The 26,084-nt window shown below is 40.9% G+C and overlaps 2 protein-coding genes across 7 annotated transcripts in view; one reads left to right on the top strand and one right to left on the bottom strand.

Annotated features, from left to right (window-relative positions):
- The window catches only part of eif4e2 (eukaryotic translation initiation factor 4E family member 2), a 51,488-nt gene extending 35,956 nt beyond the window's left edge, over positions 1-15,532 (top strand). For 4 of the 5 annotated variants that reach the window (XR_004413842.1, XM_033032131.1, XM_033032134.1 and 1 more), the window contains one exon: positions 2,135-2,731. Coding sequence is in view for 2 of the 5 variants with exons in the window: in XM_033032131.1 (XP_032888022.1) it covers positions 2,135-2,174 (40 nt within the window). In the remaining 3 variants the exon portion in view is untranslated. Of the gene's footprint in view, positions 1-2,134; positions 2,732-15,413 lie in introns of those variants that run through there. The other variant, XM_033032132.1, reaches the window with a different exon arrangement.
- The window catches only part of chrnd (cholinergic receptor nicotinic delta subunit), a 43,073-nt gene continuing 31,051 nt past the window's right edge, over positions 14,063-26,084 (bottom strand). Inside the window, exons 9-12 of one of the 2 annotated variants that reach the window (XM_033032128.1) lie at positions 24,697-24,811; positions 24,009-24,225; positions 17,399-17,523; positions 14,063-16,983 (exon numbers count right to left, since the gene is read on the bottom strand). In XM_033032128.1, coding sequence (XP_032888019.1) covers positions 16,801-16,983; positions 17,399-17,523; positions 24,009-24,225; positions 24,697-24,811 — 640 coding nt within the window. In that variant the 3' untranslated portion in view covers positions 14,063-16,800. Of the gene's footprint in view, positions 16,984-17,398; positions 17,527-24,008; positions 24,226-24,696; positions 24,812-26,084 lie in introns of both variants that reach the window. The other variant, XM_033032127.1, reaches the window with a different exon arrangement.

The raw sequence follows: 26,084 nt of genomic DNA, 5'->3' as shown, positions 1-26,084 counted from the left end.
CTGTCAGTTCCAGCGCACCATAATGGATGCACTGCAAGAACATGCACGGTGCATTTTTGTGATAGTACACACCAGTATGGGATAACGGCACCTCTAAAATGTTAAATATTATATCATTTTCCAGCAACGTGACATGGGTTTGTTGCATACCAACACGTTTTAGTCTACAAAAAAAGAACTGGACATAACCTGTGAGATACCAATGACTTTGAATCAGATAATTGAATGAGGTCTGGAACGTAATTGGGAGTGAGATTATTATGGTGGGAATGGGCATTGGTCAGTGGATAGGAACGAGAGTGAGAGATTGTTGGTGCTGTTGAGTGGAAATCTAGAATTAGAGTGGATCAGAATATGAGAAGGTGCGAGATGAAGGTAAGAAATTAATTTAACCTACACGCAGGTATCCCAGTGTCGTGCTGGAAAGACCCTGGTGTCCAATTGTGTTCACCAGTGGGAAATCGTGATTCGCAATCCACGTTATATCCGAAAGGGTTATGGCATGGATGTTCCATGTGTCTCTAATGTTAAATCATATTGGAGTGCTAGGGTAACTTACTACCAAAGATAGTTGAATTCTGATGTTTCATCCTGGGAAAACATAAACTTTCTGAAGCATAATGCTGGAAAATACATTGAAACAGTGAACTTCTAGATTGGGCTGTTTTTCTATAGATATATTGTTTTCCCTGTCTTGTTTTGACTCTGACTTAGATTACTTTTCCATTTGAAATATTATTTCAATGAGGTTACACTTTTCAACACCCCTTTTATTAAGCTAAACTGGCATGCTATATAATGAAGGAGAGAATAATTTGTCTTTGTTTCCACTCCCCGCTGCTACACCAATATCTCTGACGTTCCTTAAGGGGCTGTTCTGGACCCCTTTTGTTCTCATTGCCATCCTTTCAGTGATACTACCTAATTTCTCTCCACTCTGATTTCTCTCCTACTTTCATCCCTTACTGGACCTCCACTATCATTCAAAGTTCGAGTAGAAACTTTTTCCAAACAGATTTTGTGAAGCCTCGCATTTGCATTAGCCAGACTTTCCGTCTTGAGCAATAATCTGAAGCTGTGCCAGATTTCTTTAGTTTTAATACTATAATATTGAACAACATTTCACACATTCAAAAATTATGAAGATGGTCATCTTTGTCACGCTAATAGCTTCAATGGTCCCTAAGTATTCTTAAGGACAACAATAATATTGCTCTTGTAATTTTGCAATATTAACAGTGACACAGCTAATCAAGGTGAGCCTCACAGCTCCAATGACCCGGGTTCAATCTTGGCTTTCGATGCTCTCTGGCTGATTTACACTTTGTTTTGTGGCCACATTGGTGTTCTTTAGTACACCAATTTATTCTCATCTCCCAAAAGTGTCGGTTTAAATTGCCATAGTGTGTAGATGAATAGCAGAATCTTCGGGTGGAAGTCATCAATGGTATAGAACATGGAACTGTACAGCACAGGAACAGACCATTCAGCCCACAATGTCTGTGCCGCACATGATGCCAAGACCAACTCTGCCTGCACATAATCCATATACCTCAATTCCCTGCCTATCCATGTGATGTGATTAGGGGGAGAACAGGGAAAAAGTTCCAAGTTGCAGGGAAAATCATTTGGGGAATGGAATTGGATGGCCAAATGGCCTGTGTAGTAATCAAATGTGGAATATTTTTGGTACATCAACTGTTGCCCTCTATTGCATGAGGTCTGAATTATGTATGCATTGAAATTAAGATGATAGGTTATGTTATTCCTTGTGGAAATTTGAAACATTATTTGTTTTAGCCTTGATTGTAAAGGACTTTTTTAGTCCAATAGTCCATGTGGCATGGCATCTTTCAATACAGCCCTTCTAGCATATATGAATTTGATTTATTGCTGCGTATTGTTTCAAATATTTGAAAAATTCATATTTTGTAACTGAAAACAATGCATTTTAAACACATTAATATTGTAATCATCGGTAGCTTACCTGTAATTAAACTCTCATACTGAGATGTAATTCCATACCGTAAGGCATAATATTTGTAACTCTTTGTAGTTCATGTGTAATTAAAATCTCATGCAGAGATGTAATTACAAAGAGTCACATAATGCATTCTCTCTTCTTCCTTTGCAGAGACAATTCAAGTTTTCGAAATACAAAAATCACATTATGAGATCTCCGTTGCACTCAATTGTTTATTTGGAAGGTATGGCATGCTTTATTCTAAAGGAACTGCCACAATTTTGTTTCCAATACCAGTACTTCAGAAAGGGATAGTATTCAGTGTGAATCCCAACAAAAAGACATTGTTATTTCAGGGAAGAATTACTCTATTTTTGGTTGTTTTCACAAAATGAATTGCATTGTTTTTTTTTTTGTCAGGCTGGTTCTTTTATGCTAATGTACATTGTTTCTATGCAGTTCAGCTACCTTAGTTTTTTTTAATTGTGAATATTGTAAATGTTGGTGTTTTGTGAATACATTGTGGTAGACTGGGGAAATGAGTCTGCTTGCTGTCCTATATGTTAATGGTTTTGCCCACCTTCTGATATTTCATTGTCATTGACCTTTGTAATTTATTTTCAACGTTTACTTTTTTTTAATAAATTTAATTTTTTTATGCTAATGAAAAAAATGCTACCATTCATTTTTTCCTGGACTAAGTGTTTAGATCATAAGGATTTATCTGTCTGGTGCTATTTTCTAATAAAGAGCACTTTATGACTGAAAGATATGTGTTGTGTGTTAAATCTACTTAAGCCCAGAGATTTTGAATGAAAAAGTTGCATGATTTTAATGACTATGACAGAAAAGGCTATTTAAGGTAGACAAAAATGCCGGAGAAACTCAGCGGGTGAGGCAGCATCTACGGAGCGAAGGAAATAGGCAACGTTTCGGGTCGAAACCTTCCCTCAGACTGACAGGTTATTTAAACGTGTGTTCCATGGAGAAATAAAATAGCAACAAGTATTTAAAATGCTATTTTCCATTAAAGAAAACATAATATTAGAGTAGATCTGTGGTGTATATATATTTTACAATTATCATGATGAGAAACTTAAATCTAGTTTGTTGGTCGTTCACTTTTTGTCCTTTTATACTTATGAAATGTACAATGGTTAATTAAGCTAAAACAGCATGGTAGCACACTTCTCGTATCAATGCCAACTGTTATAAACTATTATTTTTGCATAGTTTCACTACGAAATAATAAATACATCATGTGTTTCTTCATATTAATTGTATTGCTCATTTTTAAAGGAGTTCTCTCCTTGTGTGAGTTATGTTATCTGTTTAAGAATACAAGGATAGTTCATGTTGCTTTTAGCACATGTTCAGCCTTTAATCGTTGATATTTCTGGATATGAAGGGAATTCCAGTCCTAAGGGACTACCCTTCTTTTGACACCAAATCTCTTGATTCTAAACTTAGGCAGGGGAAAGCTGCTCCTGCATCCGGCCTGGCATGCCCTGGAAGAATTTTGTGACATTAAGATCTCTCATTCTTTCAAACTGGGGCGGTTTTAAGCTTGCTCTACATGCTCTCCTCTCAAATCAGGAATCAATCTGATGAATCATCTTTGTGATCTCAGTATAACAGTCATTTCCTCCTTGGATTAAGGTGACCAAAACTGTACCAAATACATCAGGTGCGGTCTTGCTGTAGCTCCACATAACTGCAGTAAGGTATCTTTAGTGCTATACTCACATTTTTTTCCTCATAATAATGTCCTTCCTAATTAATTCTTGACAAATCTTGAAATTCAGCTATTTTTTCAAATATTATTTCAACCAGACCAGGGACGCAGTGCTCACAGCTCCAGTGACACAGATTCAATCCTGATCTCTGGTGCTGGATGTGTAGACTTTGCACATTTTCCCTGTAATCATAAGGGTTGCCCCCAAAGTGCTCCAGTTTTTACCTACTTCCCAAAGATGTGCTGGAGGGTTGTATAAATTATCCCTAATGTAGGGAGTGGAAGGTGAATCAGGGTGGAGTTGATCGGTATGTGACAGGGAATAGGTAGATAAATAAGTAGGGTAATGAGATTACTGGCATAGACGATGGGCTAAATGGCCTTTCATGGGTTTAAAGGCCTTTTATGTTGTGAGGAACATACAGAGGGAAAAAATGGAATATTCCACAACGGAGGAGTGGGGGAACCATGATAGATTTTTTTAAATCGGATTTGAGCCTAGGGTATGTGCACTAGCTTTTGGAACTATCTAACCAGTCCTATTCACTGCTTCCAAATTCCATGCAAGCCTTAAATTAATTTACTTTCCAAGTATATCCAATTTCCTTTTGAAAGTTATAATTAAAAGTGTTTCGAGTATATCTTTTCGGCAATGTTTTCAAGAAGGAACTTTGTGTTGATTTAATTCTCTTGTCCACTACAGTTATTTTTTTCACAAATTATTTCTGATATATGTTCTTTGGTTACCAATAGTTTTTGCAGATAGAAATAACCTTTGAAAAAGCGTTATAATTTTGAATAGCCCTAAAATATCTTCTGTATGTCTTCTGTACTGTCACTGTATGTCATGTTGTTATCTGTGGGTGGAGCATCAAGGCAAATTCCTTGTATGTGAATACTTGGCCAATAAACTAACTTACTTACTTACAAAAATCATCTTCTCTTATGCAGGGAATGTTCACCAGGATGTTGTCTATAATGGTGTGTTTAAGTTATGAGGATAGGCTGGGTTTGTTCTTGGAGGCTGAAGGGGGACCAGGTAGAGAGATCATAAAATTATGAATAGCATGGAGTAGATAGGAATCATTTCTTCATGGGAGATGTACCTAAAACTAGATGGCATAGATCTTTGGTGAGGGATAAAGGGTTTAGTGCCGATATGATGTGGTTGGAATCTCATATACACTGCCTAACTGAGTGGTACACTCAGAATATTGGAGAAACATCTAACCAAGCATATGAATTGCCAAGGTATATTAGGTTACGGACAGTGCTGGTAAATTAAATTAGTATAAACAGGCACTTGATAGCATGGACATTATGGGCCAAAGGGCCTGTTTCCATCTTGTATGATTCTCTGAACAATCTTATCTTCCTTTATTGATATAATTGGAGTTTCATCTCTGCCTGGCCCCCACGCACCATCCCACAGCCCTTCCTCCCTCCATTCAGTTCAATTTTGTTCTTACCCGCTGGAACTCTCAACATCCTGCCAAGCCTTCACGAATTTAATGGGCACCTTTAAAAGGCTGCTTCCCAAAATCCCTTTTCTACCATCCCTTTTCTCCTAACTGTTTCTCAAAGACAATGCAGTAATTCCTCATTTGAATAACCCCCTTATAACAGATTTTGGATATAACGGTCGGACTGCTGACCGATTCCCGGCTCCAATTGGTTACCCAGTCGTTTCGAGCCCCAGCTTCTGACCCGAGTCATGAGGTGCTCCAGCGAAGCCTTCCTCACCCATCGTACAGTCCGGTGGCACGGCTGTTGTTGCGGCTCACTTTGTAGCCCCTGGGGGCTGTGCTGTCTTTGGGCCACCGACGGAATACGCTCGGTCGCCATTGGGCTCCCTCCCCTCTCACCTGCTATCGCTACCATGTCAGCAACTCCAATGAGGAAGGCAGTGGCAGTGGGGGGAGGGAAGGGAAAGAAGCCGAGTGCACAGAGCGACGAGAGAAACAGGCGGCAGCGGTAGAAGGAAGAGTAGACAAGTCACGGCCAACAGCAAGAAACAGCAGCCAGTGAGAGGGGAGGAGGCCCCCACAGTGACCAAGCTCATCCTGTCAGTGGTGGCAGCCTGAAGAAAGAGCTGTCACATGGGCCTACAACGTGAGCCACAACAACAGCCGTGTCACCAGACTGCAGTGGGTGAAGAAGGGCTCGCTGGTGCACCTTGCGAGTCAGGAGTGGGGTCGGATGTCGGAGCTCTAAATGGCTGGGGTGACGGTGTGAGCCGGGGATGAGTTGGCAGCTCATTCCATTCTCAATCAGTTTACATTTTATATTTGTTGTATTTACATTTCTGGCACTCCATGCTGCTTTAGAGACGCGGGAGGGGTGTCATTAGCGGGCTGGGGGTATATTGTCGTTTCATTATCACGTTGCCTTTTGGTATGGAAAAAAATAGATAATCCCGAAAAACTCTGGAACCAAAGGTGAAGGAAAATCGGTATTCAAGCTGTGCCAGTCATTATTTTAGCCTCACTTACATGTAGTTTCTAAACTTATAATATTTAGACTGTCAATAGATTCACATGATCCAGGTTGTACAGGAAACCTCTTTAGAGTCATACAGCGTGGGAACAGCCCTTCATCCCAACTTGTCCACACCGACCAACATGCCCCATCTACACTTGTCCACACCGACCAACATGTCCCATCTACACTTGTCCCACCTTATCCCTCTAAACTGATCCTATCCATGTACCTGTCTTAATGTTTCTTAAATGTTGCGATAGTACCTGTCTCAACTACCTACTCGTTCCATACACACACCACCATTTATGTTAAATCATTACCTCTCGGGTTCCTATAAAATCTTACTCCCCTTACCTTTAACCTAAGTCCTCTGGTTCTCAATTCCCCTACTCTAGGCAAAAGTCTGAGCATCTATTACCATATAACCATATAACAATTACAGCACGGAAACAGGCCATCTCGACCCTTCTAGTCCGTGCCGAACACATAATCTCCCCTAGTCCCATATACCTGCGCTCAGACCATAACCCTCCATTCCTTTCCCATCCATATAACTATCCAATTTATTTTTAAATGATAAAAACGAACCTGCCTCCACCACCTTCACTGGAAGCTCATTCCACACAGCTACCACTCTCTGAGTAAAGAAGTTCCCCCTCATGTTACCCCTAAACTTCAGTCCCTTAATTCTCAAGTCATGTCCCCTTGTTTGAGTCTTCCCTACTCTCAGTGGGAAAAGCTTTTCCACGTCAACTCTGTCTATCCCTCTCATCATTTTAGAAACCTCTATCAAGTCCCCCCTTAACCTTCTGCGCTCCAAAGAATAAAGCCCTAACTTGTTCAACCTTTCTCTGTAACTTAGTTGCTGAAACCCAGGCAACATTCTAGTAAATCTCCTCTGTACTCTCTCTATTTTGTTGACATCCTTCCTATAATTAGGCGACCAAAATTGTACACCATACTCCAGAATTGGCCTCACCAATGCCTTGTACAATTTTAACATTACATCCCAACTTCTATACTCAATGCTCTGATTTATAAAGGCCAGCACACCAAAAGCTTTCTTTACCACCCTATCTACATGAGATTCCACTTTCAGGGAACTGTGCACAGTTATTCCCAGATCCCTCTGTTCACCTACATTCTTCAATTCCCTACCATTTACCATGTACGTCCTATTTTGATTTGTCCTGCCAAGATGTAGCACCTCACACTTATCAGCATTAAACTCCATCTGCCATCTTTCAGCCCACTCTTCCAACTGGCATAAATCTCTCTGTAGACTTTGAAACTCTACTTCATTACCCGCAACCCCACCTATCTTAGTATCATCTGCATACTTACTAATCCAATTTACCACACCATCGTCCAGATCATTGATGTACATGACAAACAACAGTGGACCCAACACAGATCCCTGTGGCACCCCACTCGTCACTGGCCTCCAACCTGACAAACAACCATCCACCATTACTCTCTGGCATCTCCCATTCAGCCACTGTTGAATCCATCTTGCTACCACCATTAATACCCAACCATTGAACCTTCTTAACCAACCTTCCATGAGGAACCTTGTCAAAAGCCTTACTGAAGTCCATATACACAACATCCACTGCTTTACCCTCATCAATTTCCGGAGTAACATCTTCAAAAAATTCAAGAAGATTAGTTAAACATGACCTTCCAGGCACAACTCCGTGTTGACTGTTCCTAATCAGACCCTGTTTATCCAGATGCTTATATATATTATCTCTAAGTATTCTTTCCATTAATTTGCCCACCACTGACGTCAAACTAACAGGTCTATAATTGCTAGGTTTACTCTTAGACCCCTTTTTAAACAATGGAACAACATGCGCAGTACGCCAATCCTCCGGCACTATTCCCGTTTCTAATGACATTTGAAATATTTCTGCCATAGCCCCTGCTATTTCTACACTAACTTCCCTCAATGTCCTAGGGAATATCCTGTCCGGACCTGGAGACTTATCCACTTTTATATTTCTCAAAAGTGTCAGTACTTCCTCTTCTTTGATCCTCATAGTTTCCATAGCTACTCTACTTGTTTCCCTTACCTCACATAATTCAATATCCTTCTCCTTGGTGAATACCGAAGAAAAGAAACTGTTCAATATCTCCCCCATCTCTTTTGGCTCTGCAGATAGTTGGCCACTCTGACTCTCTAATGGACCAATTTTATCCCTCGTTATCCTTTTGCTATTAATATAGCGGTAGAAACCCTTCGGATTTACTTTTACCTTACTTGCCAAAGCAACCTCATATCTTCTTTTAGCTTTTCTAATTTCTTTCTTAAGATTCTTTTTACATTCTTTATACTCCTCAAGCACCTCATTTACTCCATGCTGCCTATAACTATTGTAGATCTCCCTCTTTTTCCGAACCAAGTGTCCAATTTCCCTTGAAAACCATGGCTCTTTACAATTTTTACGATTTCCTTTCAACCGAACAGGGACATAAAGATTCTGTACTCTTAAAATTTCACCTTTAAATGTACTCCATTTCTCTTCCACATCTTTCCCATAAAACAAACTGTCCCAATTTACTCCTTTTAAATCCTTTCGCATCTCCTCAAAGTTAGCCTTTCTCCAATCAAAAATCTCAACCCTAGGTCCAGTTTTGTCCCTCTCCATAATTATATTGAAACTAATGGTATTGTGATCACTGGACCCGAACTGTTCCCCAACGCATACCTCTGCCACCTGACCCATCTCATTTCCTAACAGGAGGTCCAGTACCGCCCCTTCTCTAGTAGGTACTTCTATGTATTGTTGCAAAAAACTATCCTGCACACATTTTACAAACTCCAACCCATCCAGCCCATTTACAGAATGTGTTTCCCAGTCTATGTGTGGAAAATTGAAATCTCCCACAATCACTACCTTGTGCTTACTACTAATATCTGCAATCTTACATATTTGCTCTTCCAATTCTCGCTCCCCATTTGGCGGTCTATAATACACCCCTATAAGTGTTGCTACCCCTTTCCCATTTCTCAGTTCCACCCAAATAGCCTCCCTAGACGAGCCCTCTAATCTATCCTGCCAAAGCACTGCTGTAATATCTTCCCTGATAAGCAATGCAATTCATCTCATGAATTTGTGCTCCTCTGTAAGATCGCCCCTCATCTTGTGCTACAAGGACTAAAGTCCCAGCCTACTCAACCTCTCGCTATAGCTCAGACCCTCGAGTCCTGGCAACATCCTCGTAAATCTGCCTCTCCCGCTGAGTTACTGCAGCATTTTGTGTCTATCTTCTCTGCACCTTTTCCAGCTTGACAACATCTTTCCTATTACATGGTGACCAAACTGAACACAATATTCTAAATGTGGCTTCGCCACCATCGTATATAACTGTAACATAACCTCCCAACTACTATAAATACTCTGACTGATAAAGGCCTTTTTGACCCATCTACCTGTGATGCCACATTCAAGGAACTATTTACCTGCACTCCTAAATCCCTCTGCTCTCCAACACTCCCCAGAGCTTCCTTTCCTTTGTTAGACTTCCAAAAATGCAACACCTCACATCTCTCTCAAAGCCCATCAACCATTCCTCAGCCCTCCTGCCCAACAATCATGATCCTGCTGCAATATTTGGCAACCATTGACTGCATCGACTACCTACAATACCACCCACTTTTGTGTCATCTGCAAACTTGCCAATCATGCCTTGTATGTTCTCATCCAATTCATTTATATTGATGACAAACAGCAATGGATCCAGCACTGAATTCTGAGGCACACAACTAGTCACAGGCCTTCAGACCGAGAAGCATCCTTCCACCATCACCCTCTGCTTTCTTACATGAGCCAATCTTTTGAAGAAAATCAAATGTCATGAGAACGGAGGTGAGAATTGAACTGTAGAGCCGAAGAAGTGAAATCAGATGCATTTAATAACTTTAAGAAACATTTAGAGAGACATTTAAATAGGCACGGTTTAGAAGGATGCCAAAATACAGGCAAATGAGATTAGAGTAGATGGCCGTAAAGACCAGCATGAACATGATGCGCCAAAGGCATGTTTCTGTCCTGTATGACCTTGACTCTGCATTCCATTCTAATTGTCATTTTATCTCAAGAAATTTTTTTTTTGTGATTCTTATCATAATTCATGTTTTCTTGCCATAGGGAAGGAGGTTTGTCAGCCCTTCAAGTCTTTCCCTGTTCTTGGAACATTTCCATCAGTTCCACTCCCTCCCAATCCATTCATTCTCACATACCAGTCAACTCCTCTGATATTCTTCGCCACCTATGTACACTACAGGCACTTTACAGTAGCCATTTAAGCAATCAGCACTTATTTGGGATATGGGAGGGAACCAGAGCACACAGGAAATCCATGCAGTTACATGAAATTATGTAAACTCCACAGACAGCATGCAAACGTGGGATAGAAATTGGGTAGTGGGAGCTGAGCCACAACTGCTTAAACTGCTGTGCCACTGTGTGGCCCTATGATGTCTATGCACCTATTTTGACATATATGCTGTCATTCAATTGATGCTGCTTCATTTATATAATTTAATAGGAAGGAACTGCCGATGCTGGTTTAATCCAAAATTAGACAGAAAAAGGTGGAGTATCTCAGCGGGACAGACAGCATCTCTGGAGAAAAGGAGTAGGTGACATCTTGGGCTAAGGGGAAAGGTCTCGGCCCGAATCGTCACCTATTCCTTTTCTCCATAGATGCTGTCTGACTCGCTGAGTTACTCCAGCTTTTTGTATCTATCTTCATTCATGTGATTCCTTTCCATCTCTCTGCAGTATTGATTTACCTTCTGAAGCCACATACAATTGTTCACCTTGTTGGGATGTTCTTCCAGGATCGCACGCAACACCTAAATAGAAACTCTATACAAAATTATTACCTTTTAGTTTAAATATTAAATGCAACTCCGTAATGATCCTTACCATGAAACATGTTCAGGGAAACATAAGTGAAGGTTTATTCCCATTTTGTTTTAATCGTTCTTGGTAAGTGGAGGGCTTCCAATTTGTTGTTGAAGGAAGTGATTGAGTCTTTTCATGAAATTAATTTGAAGCAAGGGAATTGAATCATATTACCACAACCAGAGAGCAGTGGTGAACTGTCTACCTCTTTGATGACCCTCGGACTATCCTTGATCGGACTTTAATGCCTTTTCTTTGCACTAAATGTTATTCCCTTATCAGGTATCTACATACTGTAAATGGATCGATTGTAATCATGTACCATCACTGAAACCATATTTTTTCATGGATGGAATTTTTCAATATCTGTTTACAACTTATAGCATTTTGCAACAAAGAAGAATTCATGGCACAGATGGGAGTAAACGATATGATCATTACCCCTCACCTGTATCTACCTATTACTTGCCTGACTTTGTCCTGCCCCTCTTCCAACCTTCTTCCTTCCCCCCCTCTCCCCATCATAATCAGTCTGAAGAAGGGTTCGGACCTGAAACTTCAGCTAACCACGTTCTCCACTTTTTGTCTTTTATAAGGGTTGATTGATTATCTCGTTGTAATGGAACTTTAGCAATGAGTGAGTATAATATGAAGTATTTTATATTGAATTTGGAAATGTTGTAAATTAATCTGAAACCTTAACAAAGAATACTATGTCCAGTATTAGAGGAGAATTGGCTGTGGCTAATTGGGAAAATACATTTCATAACGAAATACATATGGAAAAGTGATAATTTCATGGCTGACAAGATAAATTTAAATCAAAGGAAAATGCTACTAAAGATGACTGATTTAGAAGATGACCTGAAAGTTATGAGTACTTTAGCTCAACAAAGGAAGACCAAGAAATTGAATTTTTAATAATACAAAACTTAGAATGGATAATAGGAAACCAGTGGCTGTCATATATTTAGATTTTCAGAAGACTTTCTAATTATAATTCACAGTTCCAGGAACCAAAATTCAATCCTGATATTCATTGTTTTGTTGTGGCGTTTGCAAGTTTTCCCTGTGACCATTTGTTTTTCCCTTGTGTGCTTTGGTATCTGTTTGCATCCCAAAGATGTGTGGGCTGAAGATAATTGTCTATTGTAAATTGCCTCTAGTGTGTAGGTGAAAAGTAGAATCTATGAGCGTTGATGAGAATCTGAGGAAACTCAAATGGGATTAGTCTTCTTCTTATCGAGTCCACATACAAGATTAGAAGTTGTTCAGCCAGAGCTGAACACATTTCTCGGCATTTGCATACAATGGTGTCTGTCTTGCGCTTCTTGTGCGTGGTGATGGAAAGATTGGTGGAAACAGAGCCACAACGTGAACGCTCTTTCCTTGATCCCAAATGGGATTAGTGTAAGAGGAGGATTATTGTAAATGGACGTTTGATGTCCATGGAGGGCTGGGAGACCTGCTGTGTAAGTTTATGGCTCTATACCACACAGGCGGTTGATCAACAAGATTAGAGTCCGCAGTATTGTGCAAATATATTGACGTGGATTGATAGTTGGTTATCAAATTAAAAGCAATGAATAACAATAAATGGACCCCTACCAGGTATTTAATACATTAGCACAGATCTCTGTGCTTGGGCACAAGCTATTCACAATCTATTTCATAAATCCAATCTGGCCCTGGGGACTTATCCACCTTAATGCTCTTCAAGAGACCCAACACCACCACCTTCTTGATCTCTACCTAGACCTCCATATTAGTATAGCCCACCCTCCTTTATCCTTAAGGGGCTGTCCCACTTGGGCGACCTAATCCGCGAGTTCTGTTGAGTTTGCCCTCGACTCGTACTCGCAGCATGGTCGACACGAGGTCCTAGGAGGTCTTTGTAACTCTCCTTCATGCTCGAGAGTAGTCCCCATGTACTCGAGGCCTCAACTAGGTCGCAGCGTACTTTTCAACATGATGAAAAATACCCGCGAGTAAAAAAAGGTCGCCATGGAAAAAATCGATACTTTTTGTACTCGTAGGTTTAGTCGTAGTAGGTCGGCATGTTAGTCGTAGGTAATTGAGGGTAGTCTAAGGTAATCGAAGGTAGTCGAAGGTAGTCATAAATAGTCTTCATCATAGTCGAAGGGAGATCGAAGGAGATCGTCTTTACTCTCCACTATTCGGTTTCCAATTTTCCCGAAGTTAGTCATAGCTAGTTGAAGCTAGTCTTCAACGTTGTCGAAGGAGGTCGAAGGAGGTCTTCTACATAGTCGAAGGAGGTCTTCAACATGACATTTTTTCAAACTCTCCTAAACTCGCCAATTAGGTCACCGCAGTGGGACAGCTCCTTTAGTGATCCTACCCTCTCCTCCTTTGTAATCTCTATACTTATAAAACTCTGATCTTGGATGTGTATTTATTTGTGTGATGTTCGTGTGCGATTCACATCTCCTCGAAAACACAATGCGCTAACGGTCAAATTTTTACCTATCTGAAATTTCATGCATTATTTCTCGAGTTATTTATGAAAATGTTCAAAAATGTCAAATATCTTAAAAAATAAAGGAGCTGATGACATCACAATGGGTCCACTGCGCACTGTTTTCCACACGCTGCTAGTTACGTTCCCCCCCCCCCCCCGACTCGCAGTCATTTGGTCGCCACTCGCTATGGGCCCCGCTCGCCGTGGGACACGCAGCCCGCTCGAAGCCCCATCGCCCGGCTGGCTCCCCGCCTCCTCTTTCCCCCCTCCTCATTGAAAGTCACACAAGGAGTACTCATGCTCTAATTTGCAAATGTCTGTGCACAAAATTTTAACTGGGGTGAAGCATATTGTGTAAATTTGTCTTTTGCATGCTTTTATTTTAACCAGAAAATAGATTTTCAGTGTAAGTTGATATTGGGTCTTTTTGTTGCAACTTTGCAGTTTGAAAATTATTTTCTAAACAAATTTCAAATATCACAACATGATTGGCATAACATGTACTTTTATTAGTTAACCACAACTAGATTTGCATACATCTAAATTTTTATTAGTTTAAAATTAGAGTGATCAAACTTGCAAAACTATTTATTAGATGATCTAAAAGGAGATCGATTATAGACTTGACCACATAAAATGCTATTTTGAGTTGAAATTAAAAGGTACAGCAGACAAGAAACAAGGAAGATTCAAGTCCTTCAGGCACACTTTAAATAAATGTTCATATTATCATTTTATTTGATGAGCTGCTGCCACCAACAATCTACTCTATGAAATATAACAGAAAAGAATACCTTTACACAACATTCAAGTATAAATCATTTTTGCATACATAATTAAATATTTGTCATAATATGCTGATTGCCACTAAGGTCTTAACATTTAATGCACATTCATTTTGATATATTTGAGTTATTTGGTTGATTGTTGGAATTTATTATTTTCAGCATTCACTTGTTCCTTGGCTGTAGTGGATATAATATATTTGCATGTTGCATGTGTACATTTGTCCAAATCATTTTTTGCTATATTCATATTCCAGCATATAACAACCACAGTAGGATTTATGTACGTATAGCAATGTATATATCTAAATGATGCACAATTTCTATAAGTTAATGTTTAAGATAAATGTGCATAGTTTCTCTTTTATAGATTATCATACAGAATGGGATGAAGGTTGACAGGTGCACACATTGTTCGAAAAAAGGAGCTGCAGATGCTGGTTTACAAAAGAAGACACAAAGTGCTGGAGTAACTCAGCGGGTCAGGCAGCATCTCTGGAGAACTTGGATAAGTGACGTTTTGGGTCGGTATCCTTCTGAAACTGAAGAAGAGTCCCAAACCGAAGTGTCACCTATTCATGTTCTCCAGAGATGCTGCCTGACTTACCGAGTTACTCTAGCACTTTGTGTCTTTTATTGTTAGGTGATTTCCGCTTCACGGCACAGCAGAAGTTAGTGATGGTGGCAATTCACAATCCGCTCCTAACATGACTCCAACTATCTGAATCTTTGCTACTGACATGCTCATTACTATCTGTCTATTACCGGAAGTGTCAGTATAAGCAACGATTGGCCACCTGGGATGTGTAGGTGATCTTGGGGGAGCAACAAACCACTGAGTCTTCAGAAACACCACATACTACCTGGGCTCTGATGAACCGGTTTTGCCAAGGCTATCATTACAGAAGCATATGATATCCTCCAGGGAATACCAGGGCCACACTTTTATGCCTGAATCAATCTTTTTGTGCTGATCCTTAAAAATTGAATTCTCATCATACAGTCTTTCCAAACAGTTGCAGCAGGTTCCTGATTCATGGATATTTGGTTTCAGATCATCAAGGCCATGAGATGGACCCTAAAGAGTAGCAGAAGCAAGACGAACAGAAGGAAGCCTACTTATTATTCGCAGCCTCTCTTCACAACTGAGTGGAGGAGATGATATGATTCCTAGCACCTTGAAGAAGAGTGGATCTCATAAGGTGATTATGAAATGATAGATCCAAAAGTAAAACCACGGCTCCTCTACCCACAAGATGCACAAGCAGCCAGGTGGAGGAGCCCAGCCTGCCATTGGGTTCTTCACATCCTATCTTGCAGATCCAACTGCAATGATTATGACATAACTGAGTATCGGATCCGCTTACCAAAATGGCTTGTCACAAATTTGTTCAGTGGACTGTAGTTCACCCTGACAATTTTTGTGTTAATATATAATTTATTTCTGCATTGCTCAACTATAGCTCCCTCCTATAGCCAGTTTCTGTGGGAGTGGAGGCCTTTAAATGCTAGCATCCTTCCCAGTATCATGCTCGTGAACAGGTCTGAATGGCGCAGGTCCTATTGTAGCAGATGCTTAGGGTGTAAATCACCTAAGACTATTTCAAGCATTTTAGACAAATCTCTTGAACTTTTTGCAGGAAACGTGTATGAGCAGTAGAATTAAATATAACAATGGTTTTGTTTGACAAAAAGGGTGAAATCCGCATTCCAGGCTGCCATATCAACTGTAATTGCTGAGTAATACACCAGGTTTGAAAAATGCTCAGATTATGAGCATGGCTTTCAAAAATGTTCATTTTTAATGTTTTGTATATAACAACTGTGGCTCTATTTTGGAAGTACTATAAACTACTGGGATGGAATTGGGTGGTGAAAAATGCACAACTTGAATTAAAGTTGAATTAAATATGGAGTTTGGTAGATGTTGACCGCGTTCCCACTTTCTGGAAATAATTTAAGTTCAGTTTAGTTTATTGTCATGTGTACCGAGGTACAGTGAAATATAGGGTGTGATGGACCTAATGCCAGCTGGGCATCTCCACCTGATTGCTTGTGCATCTTGTGGGTAAAGTGCATTGGTTTTACTTCTGGATCTATCATTTCATATTCTCCTTATACAGCTCAAGCCACAATGCTGCCACATATGTCCAAACAATTACAAACATCTAAGATTGAAAATCATTAATGATGTAGCTGGTCTAAAAATAAGTAAATAATTTTAAGATTTGAAGGCACAAGTATTTTCTAACTTTCCCTTAATGAAAATCTATTCTTAGCAGTTTGTAGTTGTTGGGACATATGTGCCCAAAGATTATTTCCTTGAGTGTCCATATCACATTTTTAGTTCCTCTTGTTTGCGTCGTTTTTGTGTAATGAAGTGTGTGAGTATGCAAGTGTGTCCAATGATTCTCCCAGGGTAATTTGCAATTTCCTGAAGGTTACATACATTGTGTGCGATGTGTTGAATATTCAAAGGAATCGCCTTCAAATGGCAATGGTGGAGGGTGATTGAGGTTTCCCATCATAAAAATGAAGATGGTTCCAAAGATCATCACTGGAGTTATGATGAACATGCACAGCCTGTCCACAGTCTGGGCCACAAGATGCCAGCTCTCAACTTCCTGAAACAAATAGGTAAAAAATGCAGGCAAGATTACGCACAATTCCCTTGTACTGACTGTGTTATGGCAGTGAATCAAATTGCAATCTTTAGTTAAAGCAAGGATTTAGAATTGCAAAGTTGAGGTAAATATTCCAAAGAATAGCAGTTTTATTTCCAGATGCATAGTACAATATTATACTAAATATAATATAACCACATTTTCATAAAATGCAAAGAAGGAATCATTTCTGGAATTAATATATAAAATATTAGAAAGACAGGATTTTGCACTTGCACACGATGATGTTTATCATATTTATTTCCCTTTTATCCATTAAAACATATCCTAATCCAAACAAATATATTGGCTGTTAAAGTGGCAGTAAAAATCAAATCAGTTAATAATGCAGCGTTGCCTTGTAGATCAGACCTACCTCATCATAGGCATTCTTTTCTTTTATGTGTTTCACAATGTAATTTGTCCCGTCAATCCCCGACTTGATGTCTGCATGTAGTTGGTCCGAAATATCCTTGTTATCATTGCCACTTCTTCCAAACCCTGCTTTAAAACAGAGGGATAAGGAAGGATAAGGTGTGAAAATGAGACACCAAAGGAGATGCAGTTCAAGGAAAAAGTAGAAAGATCAGGTGGTGAATCTGTGGAATTCTTTCCCACAGAAGGCTGTGGAGGCCAAGTCAGTGGATATTTTTAAGGCAGAGATAGATAGATTCTTGGTTAGTATGGGTGTCAGTGGTTATGGAGAGAAGGCAGGAGAATAGGGTTAGGAGGGAGAGATAGATCAGCCATGATTGAATGGCGGCGTAGACTTGATGGGCCGAAAGGCCTTATTCTACTCCTATCACTTATGACCATATGATCATTGTTAGCGAGGAGAAGGTGACAACGAAGCATGCAGAGATAAAATGTAAACAGGAGGACAGTCAGACTGGTCGGAGAACTAGGAAGCGGGAGGGATGGAGAGAGAGGGAAAGCAAGGGTTACTTGAAGTTAGGGAAGTCAATATTCATACCCCTGGAGTGTCAGCTACCCAAGTGAAATATGAGGTCCTGGGCCTCACTCTGACTGGAGGAGACCCAGGACAGAAATGGCAGTGAGGGAATGGGAGGGGGAGTTGACACGTTGAGCAACCGGGAGATCAGGTAGGTTTAGGCGGACTGAAATACTGAACAAGTACTTTGCATCTGTATTCACAAAGGAGATGGATATGGAGCACAATGAGATCAGTGTGGGGAATACTAATGTGGTGATATATCTTTTTAAGAGAGAATATTGCAGGATTCTTGGCAAAGTTTTTTGCATCTTCTCTAGTCACAGGTAAAGACCCAGTGGACTGGAGATGAAGTAGAGAGATTCCAGGCCAGTGAGCCTCACATCTGTGGTAAGGAGGCTATTGGAGAGGAATGCTCAATATAGGATTTACTTGCATTTGGAAGAAAATGGGATAATTAGGCAGAGTCATGTGGGTTTGTATGGGACACGTTATGTTTTACTAACTAGGTTGGGTTTTTTGAGGATGTTACAAAGGTGATGATAAAGGTAGGGCGGTGGATGATGTCTACATGGATTTTAGTAAGGCATTTGATAAAGTTCCCCATGGTAGGCTTATTCGGAAGATTAAGCTGCGTGCAATTCACAGTGACTTGGTCGTATGGATTCAGAACTGGCTAACTAATAAAAGACAGAGGGTTGTGGTGGAAGGGTGTTAGTTAGGCTGGATGTCTGTGACCGGTGAGGTTTCACAGGGATCTGTTGTAGGAGCTGAGTGCTTTGTGATGTATATAAATGATTTGGACATAAATGTAGATGGATTAGTTAGCAAGTTTGCAGACGGCACCAAGATTGCTGGAGTTACGGACTTGTCACATGTGACAATAAAGTATTCGATTCAATTCAAGTTCCCTGAAAGCGGCAACACAAGTAGATAGAGTGCTAAAGGAGACATATGATATGCTGGTCTTTGTTGGTTGAGGCATTGGGAATAAGAATCAGGAAGTTATGTTGCAGCTTTATAGACTTTTGATCGGCTACATTTGAAGTATTATGTGCAGTTGTGATTGTCTCATTATAGGGGAGCGCAGAAGATGTTTACCAGAATGCTGCCTGGATGAGAGGGTGTTAGCTGTAAGGAGAGATTGGGCAGACTTTTATTGTTTTCTCTGGAACGGTGGAGATTGAGGGGAAACCTGATAGGTATGAAAAATGATGCGAGACGTAGATAGTCAGAACCCATTTCCCAGGGTGGAATTCTCAAAGTCCAGAGGGTAGAGGTTTAGGTGAGGGGTGCAAAGTTTAAAGATGTGTGGGATAACTTATTTTTTACCCATAAATTGCTGGGCATGTGGAACATGCTGCCTGGTGTGATGGAAGAGACATACATGATAGTGGAGTTTAAGAGGCTTTTATAAGGCACATGTATAAGCAGGCAAGGGAGGGACTGGATCATGTGCAGGTAGAAGAAATGAGTTTATCTTGGCATTATGTTTGGCACAGACATTGTTGCCCAAAAGGCCTGTTCCTGTGCTGTACGTTTCTTTGTTTAATTTAGACACACAGTGTGGAAACAGGCCTTTCGCCCGCTGAGTCCGCACCAACCATCGTTCACCTATACATGAGTTCTATGTTATCCTGCTTTTGCATCCTGCACATAAGGGGTAATTTACAGAAGCCAAATAACCTACAAACCTACACGAGTTTGGAATGTGGGAGGTAACTGGAGCACACGGAGGAAACCCATGCGGTCACAGGGAGAATATACATCACACAGACAGCACCAGAGGTCAGGATCGATCCAGGATCTCTGGCGCTGTGAGGCAGCAGCTCTACCACTGCACCACAGTGCTGCCAAATCTATGTTCTAAAGATAGGACTGTTTAGTGTGCTAAATTGAAATAAGGCCAACTTTGGAGGTATTAGACAGGAACTTGAAAAGGTTTACTGGGTGAGACTGTTTGCAGATAAAGGAATATCTGGCAGATGAAAGGCTTTTTCAAAGTGTGGTAACAAAAAATCAAGAACCGCATGTTCCTGTTAGGGTGAAGGGAAAGGCTGGCAAGTTTAGGGTAACTAGTTGACAAGAGATATGGGAGCTCAGAAAAAAAATCATACATCAAGTTTAGGCAGTCGGGATCCACCCAAAGTATAAGAAGTGTAGGATTACACTTATCTTAGAGTATTAGAGACTTATAGTGTGGAAACAGCCCCTTCGGCCCAACTTGCCCACACCGGCCAACATGTCCCATCTACATTAGTCTCACCTGCCGGCATTTGGCCCATATTTCTCTAAACCTGCCCTATCCATGTACCTGTCTAAACGTTTCTTAAATTTTCTTAAATACCTGCCTCAACCACCTTCTCTGGCAGCTCGTTCCATGCACCTACCACCCTTTAAGTTACCCCTCAGGTTCCTATTAAATCTCCCCCCCCCCCTCCACCCCTCCCCATCCTCTGGTTCTCAATTCCCTCACTCTGGGCAAGTGAATCTGTGCGTCTTCCTGATCTATTCTTTCCATAATTTTGTACATCTCCATACGTTTACCCCTCATCCTCATGCGCTCCAAGGAATAGAGTCCTATCCTGCTCAACCTCTCTCTACAGCTCAGGACCTTGAGTCTTGGCAACAACCTCGTAAATCGTTTCTGCACACTTTCCAACTACAACATTTTTCCTCTAAAACATGGTGCCCAAAACTAAACACAATACTCACAATACTAACCAACGTCTTATTCAACTGCAACATGACCTCCAAACTTCTATACTCAATGCTCTGACTGATGAAGGCCAATGTGCCAAAAGCCTTTTTGACCACCCTATCTAACTGTGATGCCACTTTTAGCAAACTATGTATCTGTACTCCTAGATCCCTCTGCTCTACAACGCTCCCCAGAGCCCTATCGTTCACTGTGTAGGCTCTGCTCATGTGAGTGCTCCCAAAATGCAACACTTGACATTTCTCTGCGATAAATTCCATTGACCCACCAGCCCAACTGATCAAGATCCTTAAAAGGGAAATCAAAGGCTAAAAATAGGGCATCTGATGGAACTGGCAGGCAAGATAAAGGAAAATCCCAAGAGATACTCCAGCTAGATGAAGAGTTAAAGGTTGACTAGTGTGAGAATAAGTCCTCTTATAGATCACAGTGGCTGACTATGTATGGAGCAACAGGAGACTGGTGAGTGTTTTAATGAATATTCTTGTAATTAGTTTTTACTGTGGAGTAGATCATGGAAGCTAAAGTATTAAGGCATAAATAATACATAAATAATAAATTGTGATGTCTTGGACCAAATACAAATTATCAAAGAGGGAGTATTGGTGGTCTTAAAGCCCAGTAGGGTGGATGAATCCACTGGGCCTGACCAGGTTCATCCTGGGACCTTGCCAGGGAAGAAATTGCAGAGGCCCTTGCAAAGATATGAGCATCATTTATAGCCACTGGTGATGTTTCAGAAGAGAGGAGGGTGGCTAATGGTGTGACATTAGCTAATAAGAGCAGTATGGATAAGAAAGGCCGGTGAGCCTGACATCAGTAGTGTGGAAGCTATTGAAGGAGATTCTAAGGGATAGGAGTTGTCATAGTTATAGGTAAATAACTATGTGGTATAGTTGTACAGACGTTGGTTTAGTTTAGTTTAGATACAGGCTATTTGGCCCACCGGGTCTGCCCCAACCCGTGACCCCCGCACATTAACGCTACCCTACACACACTAGGGACAATTTACATTTATACCAAGCCAATTTACCTACATACCTGTACGTCTTTGGAGTGTGGGAGGAAACTGAAGATCTCGGAGCAAACCCACGCAGGTCACGGGGAGAACGTACAAACTACAGCACTTGTAGTCGGGATCGAACCCGGGTCTCCGGCGCTGTAAGGCAGCAACTCTACCTCTGCACCACCATGCCTGCCCAAGGTAAGGCTGCACTTGCTATATTATATAAATTTTGAGTTGCTCTGCTACCGGAAAAATGTCTTTAAACTGGAACGAATAGCAATAGGTTTTATGAGAATGTTGCCAGGACTTGAGGGCCTGAGTTATAGGGGGAGGATGGGCAACCCAGTAGCTTATTCCTTGGAGCATAAGAGACCGTGGGCTGATATTATAGAGGTGTAAAACATCATGAAGAGCATAGACAAGATGATTGCACAGTCATTATCCCAAGGAAGTAGAATCAAAAACTAGAGAGCATATGTTTAAGATGGAGGGGAAAAGATTTAAAAGAGACCTGTGGGGAAATGTGTTCACACCGAGCGTGGTGCATATATGGGACTAGCATCTTGTCAGCATCTTGATCGACATGGACACATTGAGTAGGTATGTTACAAAACTTACCTTCAGCGGCGCTGCAGTTCTGTCACTGGCCGTGTGCGCGACTTTGGCGTAATTGAGGGGGGGGGGGGGGGGGTAAAATGCGGTTTTCTCCTGCCTGCCAGAGTTTTATTTTCTCGGGGTGCTAGCTTATGCTGAAAAATTGTTCCGACTGCCGGTCTGTGAATTTTTTTTTAAACATCGCTGGACAATTTCAGCGCTGGAGTAAACTAAAAATCAGCTTCTAATGCTGTCAACGCCGACAATGGGGACGGATCTCCCGTACGGGACAGCTAAAGGTAAGCCGTTTATTTTACATATAAACGTGCTTCTTAGGATTACCTTAATCCACATTTTACGTTGCGAAAAGGTGATTTAGGCCCGATACAAACCGGCAGTGTTTTCCTGCCGATATGGGGTTTAAATTCACAGCAAATGCAACGTTCTAATCGATCGCTTTCCACAAAAGCCCACTCGCAAGATGATTAAAATGGCCATTAATTTACGGAAATTAAACACTAAATTCCTTCCATTTGGCCTATAAATTCATGACAATGGGATTTTAAAATCATGTCATATTGTGAATTCTTGTGTGAATGTTATTTGGACACTTAGGCTATTAAAAAATGTTAATCTTTTCTTAAGAAATGGATAGATGTTTAGATCTAGTAATTGAATTTTGAATTAGCTGCAATTAGGTAATCAACTAATTATATGCTTTAATTTCAGTTCATCCAAGTAAGATTGTTTCATATTTGTTTCAGGATGCTTCAATCTATAATAACTGAAAATGTATTTCAGTTCTCTTAATTTTTAAGAAAGTTATGGGCTTTTGACTGTCCTTGATCACAGCTTTTGTGTGAAGTCAATGGAAAAGCAATAGGGAACAAGATGCTAATTTCCGAGTATGAAAATGGCCATAACTTTGTTAAAACTGAAGATATGAAAGTGAATTAGGTGTCAAATTAAACTTCTTTTTATGCTTTATCTGATGGGATAAATTACAGACTTGATTTTTTAAATCTCAAAATTTTGTAACATTCCTACATTGAGCCTAAGGGTCTGTTTCCATGCTGCATTACTCTCTGATTCTGTTTATTTTTCCTTGCAACCTTTTCTTCCTCCCCATTCCCCAAATTCAATCACTTACCAACGCAAAGCATTTACAATGGTCAGTTGAAAGAAATCAGAACTCCCTAGAGAAGCACATACAGTCACTGGGAGAATTTGCAAACCCCAGATATTGTGATTGAACCCCCCACACTGCTGGATCTGCGAGGCAGCAGCTCGACCAGCTGCACTATTGCCTTGTTCTTGGCCCAGGTAACTTTAAGGGCCTGTCCCACTTGGGCGTTATTTGTCGTGATGTGCACGTGATGCGCGCATGGTGCGTGGTGAGACGTGCTGGCGTAGGCAGTGACGCGCGGTCGCAAATGATGCCCAAGTGGGACAGGCCCTTAATTATTCACTTCCCCTGACAATTCAAGCAAGGTAACAGGTGACAAAGACTAACATTTACAAGAGTCTGCATACACAGTTGTCTGCAGAACTGATTTTTGGCGTGCATGCCAGGAAAACCAAACCACAGATAATCCAAGATGCCCTGCATCACCACATTGCCTGCTACTAGATTCAGCTGCACCAACACCCGAACCAGTGGCTCTTGCAAAATATTGGGAGCAAAAAATGTAAAAGTTCGACTTAAAGATACTTACCCATAGTTGGAGTGGCTCGGGGTGTCAATCCATGACGTTCAGATTGTTTCTCAAACATAAGTTCACTTCGGGATTTGATGGTAAAATATTCCTGTGCTTTGCAAATGTATCCAATGGAGCTGGTGCGACGCAGCATCAAATTGTTCTGCCATGCTACTGGCTCGTTGTCAACCGCACGGGACATGTGGAGAATCCGTGGCAGTTTCTCCAAAAAGAGCTGGAAAATCATCATAAAAAATTAATTGTATGGATTAATCCGGTCTAATTTCTATTTTCCCCATTTCTAATCCATTTCTAATTTCGCCCAAAGCATTCTTGACAGTAGTTTTGTTTGAAAACATTTTCAGAGTTCTTAATTCAATAGACAATAGGTGCAGGAGTAGGCCATTCGGCCCTTCGAGCCATTCAATATGATCATGGCTGATCATCCACAATCAGTACCCCCCCATTCCTGCCATCTCGCCATGTCCCGTGACTCTGCTATCTTTAAGAGCTCCATTCAACTCTCTCTTGAAAGAGAAAGATAGATAGAGCTAATTCACTCCTCTAAATTGTGTAAGGTGATCAAATTATGCAAAAGAATGAACATCATTTGGTTTTATCCTCCTGAAAGAATGGTACATTGTTACTTTGCCATTAAAATCCAGAAACTCAATTCATCTGAAAGGCTTTATTGTTGTTACTGTACCCATTTAATCCAGTTTGGGAGAACATGCGTGCTTGGAGTTCGGAAGTGAAAATTTAACACAATGACACAATTCACGACCACAATGGTGACCAGACTCATTATGAACATCAAGTACCTAGAAAACAAAACAGACACATTTACAAAAAGCTTTTCAGCAAAATCATTTTTTTCTTTATACAATATAATGATGAGGGTGTGGTGTGATAGAAACACTGGCTAAGGTGACAAAGCTACATTTCAATCTTTGGTGGCTATTTTTAAACAAATATTGTTGTCCTTAATTGAGGAGTAATGTCTGATTGCAGTGCTCTGGTTCACTGTGGATACCATTTACTATTAGTTACCATTAGGAAACTTATTTCAAAGTAAGGGGCTTCCCATCTCAACCATAAAGAACCATTTTCATACACTGATGCTGCCTGTCCCGCCAGTTACGTCAGCATTTTCTGTCATATATTCGGTTTAAACCAGCATCTGCAGTTCCTTCATACACATTTTCATTCACATTTGATGACAAAGGTGCTATTTTGCAGGATAGTTCATTGCTCCCATATACAGTACAACTCCTCACAAACATCTTTATGTGACCTGTGCTGTCAGTATAATTAATGAAGATAATCTGACATAGTAGACCAAGTAAGTAAGTAAGTACATGTTATTCATATAGCACGTTTAAATCAACTCGCGTTGAAACTAGTGTTTTACATAAAATAAATAATTAAGTTTCCATACATCCATAGAAAAAGAAAAATAACACAACACATTATAGAATTCAACAAGAACGTCCCCCCACAACAGAATCAAAATTTTCCACTGTGGGGAAAGGCACCAGAAAGTTTCAGTCCTCTTCCTCTGTGATCACCCGAGGTCGGGGCCTATTTGTGGCCTCCGCAGCCAGTCCGATGTTTTCAGGCCTTCTTGCCGGGAAGATGGAACTCCGGCATCGGGTGAACACTCCTCAGCGGCTTGGAAAATGTCTGGAGCGGCCGCTTCCTCCCCGGTGACTGCGGCACCCAAAGTCATCAGGTTGGAGCTCCGACTCTGGCGATCTCAGATCCCAGGCTCCGCGGTGTTTTAAATCTGGATGCTCCGCAGCCACAGCTCCTCGGATGTTGGAGTCGGCGGTCACAGCGACCCGGTAAGGCATCGCCCGCTCCGTGATGGTGTCCCAGCACTGTGCCGCCGCCGAAGCTGTTGTCCCGGCCGATCCCGACAGGAAACGCCACTCCAGTTCCACAAATACATTTTATTCATAATAAAAGTATATAGTAAGTAAAATGACTCCACTGTAATGATCCGGATCTCGAACAATGACAAGACCGAGTACAGGAAGGGGGTAGAGAACTTAGTAACTTAGAACTTAGTCAAGACAACAGCATCTTCCTCAA

The sequence above is a fragment of the Amblyraja radiata genome, chromosome 13 (genome assembly GCF_010909765.2).
Source record: "Amblyraja radiata isolate CabotCenter1 chromosome 13, sAmbRad1.1.pri, whole genome shotgun sequence".
In the NCBI taxonomy this organism is placed as follows: Eukaryota; Metazoa; Chordata; class Chondrichthyes; order Rajiformes; family Rajidae; genus Amblyraja; species Amblyraja radiata.
This window is presented reverse-complemented; position numbering and strand designations above follow the sequence as displayed.